At 35.9% G+C, this 11,919-nt stretch overlaps 1 protein-coding gene across 1 annotated transcript; it reads right to left on the reverse strand.

Moving 5' to 3' along the window:
- Positions 1 to 1,195: 1,195 nt before the first annotated feature.
- LOC128557014 (ABC transporter F family member 4-like) lies at positions 1,196 to 11,540 on the reverse strand. The gene is made up of 7 exons (XM_053543420.1): positions 11,258 to 11,540; positions 10,585 to 10,853; positions 9,962 to 10,028; positions 9,009 to 9,398; positions 2,789 to 2,928; positions 2,424 to 2,499; positions 1,196 to 2,160 (listed from the first exon to the last, which is right to left on the reverse strand). The coding sequence occupies exons 1-7, from the start codon at positions 11,265 to 11,267 to the stop codon at positions 1,631 to 1,633; spliced, it is 1,482 nt and encodes a 493-aa protein (XP_053399395.1). The 5' UTR covers positions 11,268 to 11,540; the 3' UTR covers positions 1,196 to 1,630.
- Between the last annotated feature and the right edge of the window lie 379 nt (positions 11,541 to 11,919).

Here is an 11,919-nt window from a genome sequence, read left to right on the forward strand (position 1 = left end):
ATATCAAAAATATATGGGGTTGACCATTATGCAGTGAAGTCATGTTCACGTGTGAAAACGCTAATATTGCGTAGGTAGACATTAGGCAATACCTACTTTCACTTTCCTTTTTTAAAATTATCAAACAGGTTCGACTCAACTTTTGAAGCATAATTTTATAACTTAGCTTAAAATCATCCGCAGACATTCCGCTTTACAATCCGGCATCAATAAGCTTATATCTGGCATCTGATAATGGCCTTAACTAGGCGAGAAAATTTCACAAAGGCATATCCGGCGAATTGATACCTTCATATCTTAACAATTTCAGAGCTTCTCTAACTCCAATCGCCTACTTGACTTTCAAAACCTCACACATAAGTCTGATATAAAAGATTTCAATATTAACATGACTTAAGTGTATCATAACAAACCATCTGCAATACATGTCTAATATTTAGTATTCTGCGTACAAACTCTCCCGGTCGCGAAATCTGATAAATATGCCCATTTTCAAATGGCTGCAGAAAATTACCCGCAAATGATAGCACTAACTGCTGTTTCTTACTCCGGTAACACTGAAATCTGGAAATAAGCTCAAATATATGTGCCATCAGTACCGTTTTTTTTTTCTCTAGATCAGTTTTTCTGAGGCCCCTCCTTCAATGAGGTTTATATATTACAATATGTGTATGTAAAGGCAATTACCAAGAAAACCTATAGGAAGATTCTTTGGAAGCAAAGAATGCAACCAAGCACAATAATAGCACACTCGGTTTGACTGAGTCTGTTCATCAAGGGTGAAACATAAGAAGTACGAGTAAAGTGAAACATCCCTCACGCCCGCTAGCATCAGCTCAAGCGGAATTCTATTATAGATATAGATATAGATATAGATATATATATATAAGAAAAAAAATTCTTTTTTATTTGTTATATATATATATATATATATATATATATATTAAGGATAGTTTAGTAGTAGATTTTATATAAAGACATTCGTGGTGTGTTGACCCTGTAGAGGACTTTGTATTGTCTGTGTGTGATCGACTCTGTTACAATGTCTTCTTTATTCAGAACTCTGCTGCTTAATGACCAGCTTGTAGGTATGTTTTGAGTTTGTATTCGAACTGCAAGTTTTCTGTATTTACCACCATTGATTAATACCAGCTCATAAGGAGACGGGGCGTATGTACAATTCAAGTTCAAACTCTAAAGTGTATGGTGATTTAATTTTTATAATTGAATGACAAGTCTCCATATATTTATAGCGGGAGAATCGAAAAGCTAGCATATATCATTTTAGTTTTGACCATCGCCGACCAGCCATTCCGTAACATTAGAAAACAAAGTCAGTGTCAATATGAAGAAATAAAAATGGATCTCACCAGACTTTGTAAGTCCAGAATAACAAGAATTGATGCTGTTTAGTTAATCATACTAAATATTACTGAATTTGGTATTTACATATTGAAACAATTTACAAATGTAAACATGCTCTCTTTCAAAGCCTACTGCTCTCAATTTAATGCATATTTCGCGTGTCTTACATCAATTCAACATCAAAGCGCATTCCATAACTTCATTTTAGTATCTTCTCAGTCATATACAAAAGCAACGTTCTGCCAGTCCCGAATTAATAGTATTTTCACTTCTTTTTCTTCTTCGAACCCTTTTTGTCTTTGGAAGATTTTGTACCCGCTTCTTTACCCTTATTTGCCTTTTTGTTTCCTTTCTTTTCAGATTTGCCTTTCCCTCCTTTTTGTTTCACAGAAGACGCTGGCCTTGAGGAAGGTGGTCTTACTACCCCTACATCTGTTTTTGATTTTTCTAATTTAGGTTGGCCGTTTATTACCGTGTCCTTCAACTGTAAATTAGTTTTATCAGTAGGAATATAAACAGCAACTTTAACTTTCTCTGCGTCTTGCAGATTCAGTGCTGTTTTCTCTCTTTCAGGCATTGTCTTGGCTCTATCTAGAGCTGGTTGCTCATCTGTAAGGTCTCTTTCAATTAGGTCATTTTCATTCACATCCTTTTTCTTACCGCCTCCTTTACCACCACCACCACCTTTCTTTCCAGTTTTCTTGGGTCCCCCACCATCTTTCTTTCCTCCGCCTTTACCTTTGGCAGCTGTCTTAGCACCGACTTTCTTTTTACTAGGAACAGGAGCAGCAGGTACTGAAATGAATCAAATGTAGATACCAGTGTCAATATACACGTTAATGTTATAAAAAATAAGAACAGACAAAAAACTGGACCTCGACTTTTGTACGGTTTTCAAAGGTTTCCGGTTTTCAGAAAGTCCGGTTTTCGGAAGTTACACTGTACGTATATAGGTCATATATAGTCATATGATCAATATACTTTAATTTACTTTAAAAAGCGTCATCAAGATTTTCGTCCATACGTCTGATAACGAATAATATAAAAATATTTAGAACCTTCAACTTTTTCCTCCTCTGCTGGTGGGGGAGACCTGTTGCCGAAACAGCAGGATAAGAATGTCCATTCCGTACTCTGAAACAGCAAAGAAAATCATATGAAACATTCATATGAATATTTTTTTGTTAAGCAGAACATATATACAACAGGTTATTCTAGTAGCTTTACAGCCTAAAAACAGAAACGATAATTGTACATGAACAATACATGCATGCACTCATCAGTTAAGTCTAAGTTCGATATACCCTGATATTAGAAAGGTAATGTATGTAATATTGACCATCACACGATTGAGGCATGTATGATTTTGAGGTCGCAGTGCCGTCCTAAAGTTTAAGTTTAAGCCAGAGATACATTCTTGTACCTTGTCTTGAGGTTTAAGTAGTCCTGCTGGTACGCTGACCACACCTTTCTGACCTTTCGCACTCCCTGGAATAGGTGTACTTGTCAGGCGTAGATCAGATTGCATCTTTGTTGGCGCTCTTGTCAACTCAATATTTGCAACTACAAAAGTTGGTAAATCACAACATATCAAAACACACCGGTTTTTCTATATAAACTCTGTCAAAAATAAGACTTGTATTTCACAAGTAAATGTGGACAAGCTGAAAAATATTTCGTATTGTAACTTTTTTTATTGTATGTTGTCGGGCTACTTTCTTTTAACGTGCATGCCCTGACATAGTTCTAAAAATAGCGCTCACAAATACTTCACTCATTTCAATTTTAACATCGACAAATATTTAAGATCTCGTTCGATAGCGAAACAACAAACAAAAAGGTGGAGGTATAAAATAAAAGGGTCCTGGAGTCAGTGTTGTTTTGCTTTCTACTCCTTTCGGATTATGGAGCACATTCAACATATGTGTAATAGATTTGTAGGTATGTGCGCCTCGTGAGATCCGATCTGGCAAAATTAACTCTAGCCGAATACAGCATACCCGATCGAGCTATTATTATAATAAATTTATTTCAATAAATAAAATCTATAAGAATATATTTTGCGAGCAAAGAATGCAGCCAAACAAAAAAGATCGCAGACTCAGTTTCATTATCGGTTCATAGGAAGTGAAAGTACGGCACCCATCATGCCGACAAAATACGACTTAATGTGGAATGCGCCTAATTTGAAGTTCTTTGGTTCCGTTTCGAAATTTTGTTTAATGTAAAATTCAGCATATTCCTCATAGAATGCGTATTTTACTATTTTGATATTTCTGTAACTTTTTTCTCTACAAACCTTCAAACACGGCCATTGACGTCCATTTTTGATGAACCATGATTTCACGTCCGTCAGACTGTTTTCTTAAATCGTTCTGTTCAGTCAACAAGTATCGATTTGCTTGTTTCTCATCATAATTTCATTTAAAAATGTCTTTGAAATGGTGTAAAATGTGTGGAGATCATTTTAACGTTGAAGTAGATATTTACGTTAAAGTGACGTCAGAGCGACAAATATAACGTTTAGTTTTGAATAAAATGTTTGCGTTAATCTTGTCTTATGTAAAACCCAAACGATAGAATTTGACAAAAAACTAACATAATCATGAAAACTTTATTTTCTGTCGATTGATGGAATAAAATTATGGGGTCACCGAATTCGTTTTCGCGTAAAATTACGTTACGCTACCCCTACCCCCAAAATCACAAGATAGCGCAATTGAGTATGTTTTCTTGTATCTCCTTTTAGGATAAACTCTACTATTTTATTTTTCCTAGTAAAATTAAATCAAAATAGCCTTTAAAACTCTGTTACATTAGCGAAATAATTTCTGTGTAGAACTCAGATTTTAATGTTTAGATTACATTTGATATATGAGAATGCGACAAAAGCAACATCCCGTTACCCTTTGCGCTGAATTACATTACTCTACTAAAAAAATGCGTAATTCAGTGGATTTTATGATTCTCGTGATCAATTAGTACAAAACTCAATTCGTGTTTATATCTCTGATAACTCTCACTCAAATAAGTAGAATTTAATCAAAAGAGGCCTTTACAACTATTAATGATTTCATTCAACGTTACAAGTGAAATTATTTATCTCGCAAGTTAATAATAATACATGAAAACTCATGTATCGATGCACATTACATTGTTAACATTTACAAAAATAAATTTTTAAAAAAGCACGACAGAATATAGTAAAAATCCTTTATTTGAATTATCTCAGCCTTTTAATTTTAACTAGTACCAGTATATAATTCCATCATATGCCGCTAATAGAACTGAGGCAAACAAATATAGGCCTACATTATAAATATAATATGCCATAAATATCTTATTAGTTAATATAGGTGCATTATTAATGAAGCAGCTTCGAACAAATACCAGTCTTCAGAAAATAATACTGGGGTAAACAGAACCTGGCCAACCTCGGCACAGTACGAAAAAAGTAAAACATAGGTGAAAATGAGAAATATTCATTTTAACATAACTCGGAAAGAAGTACTAATACAACTTTTTAAAATTTAGACAGCCTTTATGTACATGTAATTATAACATTCGAGTAAACATTATTTTATCTAACTTCATTACAAATTTTACATTTTGGAAATATTTCGATTGTTTGGAGAGTAGTCGGATACTCTGATTTCGAATAAAGTGAATCCTCCTGAATAACCGCGGGAAAACAGCTACGGAGGCTGTTGCTCTGAAAAAGTTAATTTATTTAGCAACTTGGCTAGATAGAAACACCATCATCTGCAAAGAGGTTTTAGCTCTCCGGAGATGTGTGTACAAATGTTATCCTTGTATTCATAGACACATAATAGAAACATATTCCGTACATAGTGCTGTTTCCTAATATTAGAAACATAAGAAATACGAGTAAAGGAAACATTCCATGATATAAAAAAAAGAAAGATTTTTTTTTTTGGTTTAGCTCTGTTTTTCTACGTTACTGTGGGCAGTTAACCTAACCAGTTTTCCTGGATTCTGTATTCTCAACAAATAAATTCTATCTTCACCACATAAATCAGAAGTGGAGGACGAATGATTTCGGACACGTGCCTTCTATCAAATCGGCATGCCCTACCCGGGGACCGAACTCGCGATCCACAGATCTGCACTCCTACTGAGCTAAGCGGATCGGGTAAAAGAAAGAAAGAAAGAAAGCAACGGTTGTGACTGACACTCGCTGTAACTCAACGAAACCTCTCTTATATCATGAATACTGAACTCGTAGAAGTTATGATTTATTTCCAATAGCGTCTGTGGTATAAAATTTCAAAATAATGAAAAATTAACTCTGACCCGTAAAACCAAATTCCGCCATCAAATTATGCGAACTAGGGTGGTGAAGTAATAAACGAAATAGTAAAAATGTAAGACCTTGGGATGTGCGTAGGGAGAGTTAGGGTAATATTAAGAAAAACATGAAACAAACAACCTTTACTCACTTGGAGGGGCGGTTGAGTCAAGGGTCATACGTCCGAAATCACAACCTTTAGAATATTTGAATCTGTTGTATAATACTGATCAATGCTATTGTACAATAATGATGCTTTCTGTTTGTGTTTCAAGTGTGAAAACTCCGAACAATATACACAATTGCTGCGAATAATTGCATATGCAAATATTCTTCATGTTAGCCGTGTTTTACAACGGAAACGTGTTTATTGGTACTTTGAATCAGAAAAATTTGAAAAATTAAGCTTTATCATATAGAAAGTTTATTTGAAGCGAATAAACGAGTATTTTAAGAAAAGTTGTCGTATTCACGGTATTGGCGTATGTTATATATTCTGCATTCAAACCATTTGTCAATGAAGTCGCCAATTTTACAGTTATAAGGACCTCTTTTGAAAGGAAAGCTCTCTTTCTCATGTTCCATGATTCGTTTCACGCCTGAAGTGAACAACTGATGAATGAGAATGTAAAATACTAAGATTTGAAAAGAGATATATCAGAAAAACAGCCAAACTAAGCTCTGTTGTTATTTGGGGGTAGGGGTAGCGTAACGTAATTTTACGCGAAAATGAATTCGGTGACCCCATAATTTTTTTCCTTCAATCGACAAAAAATAAAGTTTTCATGATCATGTTAGTTTATGTTAAAGTCTATCGTTTGGGTTTTACATGAGACAACTAAACGTTATATTTTAAAATGATTTCCACAAATTATACACCATTTCAAAGACATTTTTAAATGAAAATATGGTGAGAAACAAGCAAATCGATACTTGTTGACTGAACAGAACGATTTAAGAAAATAGTCTGACGGACGTGAAGTAACGGTTCATCAAAAATGGACGTCAATAGTCGTGTTTGAAGGTTTGTAGAGAAAAAATTTACAGAAATATCAAAAAAGTAAAATACGCATTCTATGATGAATATGCTGAATTTTACATTAAACAAAATTTCGAAACGGAACCCAAGAACTTCAAATTAGGCGCATTCCACCTTAAGCGGAATTTCTATTACACATATGTTAAGTGAACTCCATATTGCGAAAGGAGAAAAAAGTAAAACAACACTAATCAGCACCGTAGCCACGCTGAGGCAAACCGAGGCAGTTGCCTCGGTTAAAATTTGAGGAGCCAAAAAAGTAAAAAGTAGGCATTTTCCTCTGATGAAAAATTCAGTCACAAAAGTCCAAAAATGTTTATTTAATATCATTAGAATATATCAGAATATCATTTGCCTCATGACATTATTGAGGCAAGGCGAGGTAGAAATCCTAGCAGTCATATTGATAGCCTTGCCCGGTCCGGATCCAGGGTCCGGACCGAGGAAGCCTGTGCCTTCCCCCCACTCCCCAAACCAAGTTGACTGAGAATTGACCAAAACTCAACAAAATTTCACTCAATTATTTATTATAATTATTAAATTTAATCCCCAAAGAGCACCAAAGGCCACTATTTCATATCGATATTTCAAAATTTTCCAAGGGAAGAGCGCCCTGACCCGACTAAAATGAGGGGGAAACTCCCTCCCATACCTTAAATTTAGACCAAAAGAATTGCACCAGAGGCCACAATTCCATACCTGTATTTCTATTTTCTTCCAGGACGAGAGCCCCCCTGCCCCCCCCCCCCCCCCCCCACACACACACACCCCTAAAATGAGGGGGTTCCCCCACAGTACTTCAAAATTTAGACCAAACAGTGCACCATAGGCCACCATTTTGTATCTGTATTTCAAAATGTTCAAGGAAGAGAGCCCCTGGCCCCACAAAAATGACGGGGAAAACCCCTACAGTGCCTCAAAATTTAGACCAAACAGTACACCATAAGCCCCACATTTCGTATATGTATTTCAAATTTTTCCAGGGCGACAGCCGCCTGACTCCCCTAAAATGAGAGGGTTCCCCCTAAAGTACCTCAAAATTTAAGCCAAACAATTCACCATAGGCTACCATTTCGTATCTTTATTTTCAACATTTTCCAGGAAGAGATCCCTGACCCCACAAAAATGACGGGAAACCCCTTTCATACCTTAAAATTTAGACCTAAAAATGGACCAGATGTCACCATTTTATACCTGTATTTCAAGTTTGTCCAGGGCGAGAGTCCCCTAACCCCACCCCCACCCCCTAAAATGAGGGGGTCCCCCTAAAGTACCTCAAAATTTAGACTAAAAATGCACCATTGGCCACCATTTCGTATCTATATTTTAAGATTTTCTAGGAAGAGAGTCCCCTGACCCCACTAAAATGAAGGTGAAACGCCCTTCTCTAGAGGCCACCATTTCATACCTGTTTTTCAAAATGTTCCAGGGAGAGAGCCCCCTGAACCCGTAAAATGAGAGGGTTCCCCCTATAGTACCTGAACATTTAGACAAAAATGCAATATATGCTATCATTTCGTATCTGTATTTCAAAATTTCCTAGGAATAGTGCCCCCTGACCCCCTAAAATGAAGGGGTTACCCCATTCAGTACCTCAGAATAAAAATAAAAAACACCAGAGGCCACCATTTCATACTTGTAATTCAAAACTTTCTAGGGGGAGACCCCCTGACTCCAACCCCAACACGGACAGAGCCCCCAGCCCTCTCCCGTACCTATCCCATCTCGGGCTATAAACTAATAAACTGCTAGTAAACTCATAAATAGCAAGTTGTTGTATTCTTTACTGATGGCTTTCTGATTTTAATGCCTTTCAATTACAAAAATGATTGTATCCGACCATAGACTAGGATAAATCCCCAATTATCCTTACAAATACAAAGTATCAATATAATTTTTTCTTAAAATATGAAAATAACTGAAATAAATAGGGTTTAAAGATCGATTTTTACTGTGATGTAACACAGTTAGAGAGTGGCCCCAGAACGCACCAGAGACGTCATGGGGAAAATATTCCGGTGGGGGGGGGGGTGCCCCCGCATCCCCGTAGATTGCCTCGGTTAACTGCCTACGGCACTGACTTATCGCTTAAGGGTTTATGAAGAAAATATCTACCACAAGCTATAATTCACGGCGTTCAAATTAATTTCATTACTATGGAACAGATATATATGTCTAGAGTAAAATATTAACAGCATCAGATACAAGAGAGAGTTGGAATTCAAATTGACAAGTAATCAATTTACCTTTTTTCAAATCGTGATTGATATCTCTATATAATTTAATGCTTTATACCTTCTGTTAAGGTATCTTCATCGCTCCTTGCTGTATCATCCGGTAGATCTTTCAATTTCTTCTCCTTCTTCCCTTTTTTTCCTCCTGTTTTACCTCCCTTTTCTCCACCTTTTCCTTTTGCTATACCTTCGCCTTTCTCACCTGTATCTTCTCCTTTTTCTTCTTTGCTTTCCCCTCCTTTTCTTTCCGTTTTATCTCCTTTTTCTTCTGCTGTCACTCCTTTCTCTTCAGCTTTACCTTCATTTTTCTCGTCTTTTCCTCCGTCTTTTCCTCCTTTACCTTTCCCACCTTTTCCTTTTCCTTTGCCTCCTTTCACTTTCGCGCCCTTTTTAACCGCGCCCTTTGCAGGTTTCTCCTTTAAGGGTGATGATGGCTTTTCTGTAGGTTCGACTGCAAAGAAAGCGTAATTATAATGATACTGAAAATACCCTAATTGATAGAGATATCTTGACTTAAACAAAACTAGAATATCGAAAAGCGTTATAGCAAATGACTCAACATGTGCACTACATAAGTTTTTCTTTCCAATGTCTATGAAATATAAATAATCATAAATCAATATAATTTTCGTCGATATCATATAACGAACTCCTAAATTCCTTCTTTTCGATATCATATTATTATATGACTATATAAAGCAATAGGAACACTCTACATATTTTACAGATTACTACTAGTATGCTTTGAGAGATTTTCTGAATCAATTCCTTTATATTAAGTTTTATTTACTACATCTGACAAACGAAATTATCGGTGGAGAGTGCTTTGAAGACTGAAGAAATGATTTGTTCCTACCGTTGGTGACTTATTTCTGTTGAGAACATTTGTTTTCTACCTGTTATTTCAAACTTTTGTTTCTCTTCTCTAAATGAGTTATTTTAATATAAAAAGTCAATAGTTTACTACCCTGGTGTTATCATCAGAAATAATTCCCAATATGCTAATCAACTTACCGACTGTCACTGTTTTAACATCATCCTTCTTCTCTGGACAACAAACCAAACGTGATAAATTACGACCCTGAAATGAGATGAACAATATCATTATATACCAATTCTTCGAAGTTCGGCCGTGAAACAGGTTCTTCAACTTTTAATACTTCATCAAGCGCCACACAAGGGAACTTTTATTATCATTTTTCACGTCTTTGGTACGATGTGACCAGGGAGCGAACCCATGACCTTCTGCACTCAAAGCGAGCGCCCAAACACTAAGTTACAGAGACAGATATATTAATTAATTTAGGGATTCTGTGTTTCAATGATATGCCAATAAGTGTTTCATTTAGATACAGCGCAATTAACATTTACCCTTCTAAATTTCAAAATGGACTGGTCCTTTGTTCAATTTGGCCAGTACCATTTATTATTCAAAGTGTTCACTGAAAATTTACTGACTGAATAGCGAACAGTGCTGACCATGATCTGCACTGGTCGCAAAAGCAGAATCACTTTTTAACAACAACATTTTACGTAACAGAAGTCAACTTGTGGGTGAGAATCTGCTTTTGTAAAACGTGATTGTATTTCCCTACATGTGCATTGTAAGTACTGACTTTGACATTCAGAATAATTACCAAAACTTTAAGCCTTGGTTCTTTTTCATCCTCCTCATTTTGGGATTTGACTTTGATCTGATGTAAAGATGACGGCCTCTCCGACTTCAGTTCCAGGCCTATACTTGTTGCTGTGGTCTGTCTTTGTAGAGACGTTTCCAGTTCGCTTTTCTCCCTGGTGACTGCCATAGACGAAGAGCGTGTAATTGCACTCATTGAAGTTTTGTCTTTTTGCAGCCTTGGTCTTCTTGAAGTTTCGTTTATAGTCTCGACATGAGGTCCAATCCCGTCTGGTAATTTGTTTTTAAATTTTTGTTAAATGCATCAGAGTGTCATATCATATGTCACACAACGGAATTTAAAAGTGCTATAATAATAATAATAATAATTTCAGGTATAATGATATAATACATGTATGTCCTTTAGCATTTTGTAAATATCCTTTCGATTCTGAAACCTATTCTATATGAAATAGTAGATCAAACGTAATAGCACTCGCTTGGTGCCTGTATAACGCCAAATGACGTCAAATTAATGAAGATGTACATTTATTTTTCAAATTAGAATTGGTATTATAACTAAAGATACATGTAAACCATCTCTTGTCTGTTGCTATTGCTGAGTTACTATCCAATTCTTTTCTGTAATCAGATAATAAACAATATAGCGCTCTTTGATATATTCAAATACTTACTTGTAAGCATCGGCTTTTCGGCTTCTGCTCCATCTACTTTGTTCTTACAGCAAACACATACTTTATTTCGGCAGGTTGTCCAGCAAGGGATTTTCTCACAGCAACAGGTTCTCTCAAGACACCTTTTTAGTTGATAACAAATAATTACACAATACCCATGTTTGTACAAGCAGATACTGACAAAGATGATGACGATGATGAGAATAATACTGATGACAACTGCGGCGATAACCCCGCCATTGAGACCGCTGCTTCCCGTCGTCGTCGTCGTCGTCGTCGTAGTCGGAGCTTGAAAAATAGAAAATAGCACTACATAAATTTAATATCCAAAAACAAGACATCATACCAAACTATGTTCTGTGTTTATCTACCTCTCACATAAACAGAAAATGTATAAAGGGTTTATTTCAGTCAAAGATATAAGTTTCTTTCCCCGATGGAACTTCAGATGTAGTATATTTAGCAGGTGGCGCAGTCAATAGCAAAAAGTAAGCAATTATTTTCATGCTACATGATAAACAAACAAAATGTCTTCCTTTATCATGTTTTAATGGTTCAATCGCATTCTACTCATTTTGCATTTTCCTCTCCGAAATTACCAGATGTAGTTTACAGTAATATACATGTATATTTCAATGACGATCGCTGTTATATCACATTCC

Source organism: Mercenaria mercenaria, chromosome 5, assembly GCF_021730395.1.
Source record: "Mercenaria mercenaria strain notata chromosome 5, MADL_Memer_1, whole genome shotgun sequence".
Taxonomy (NCBI): domain Eukaryota; kingdom Metazoa; phylum Mollusca; class Bivalvia; order Venerida; family Veneridae; genus Mercenaria; species Mercenaria mercenaria.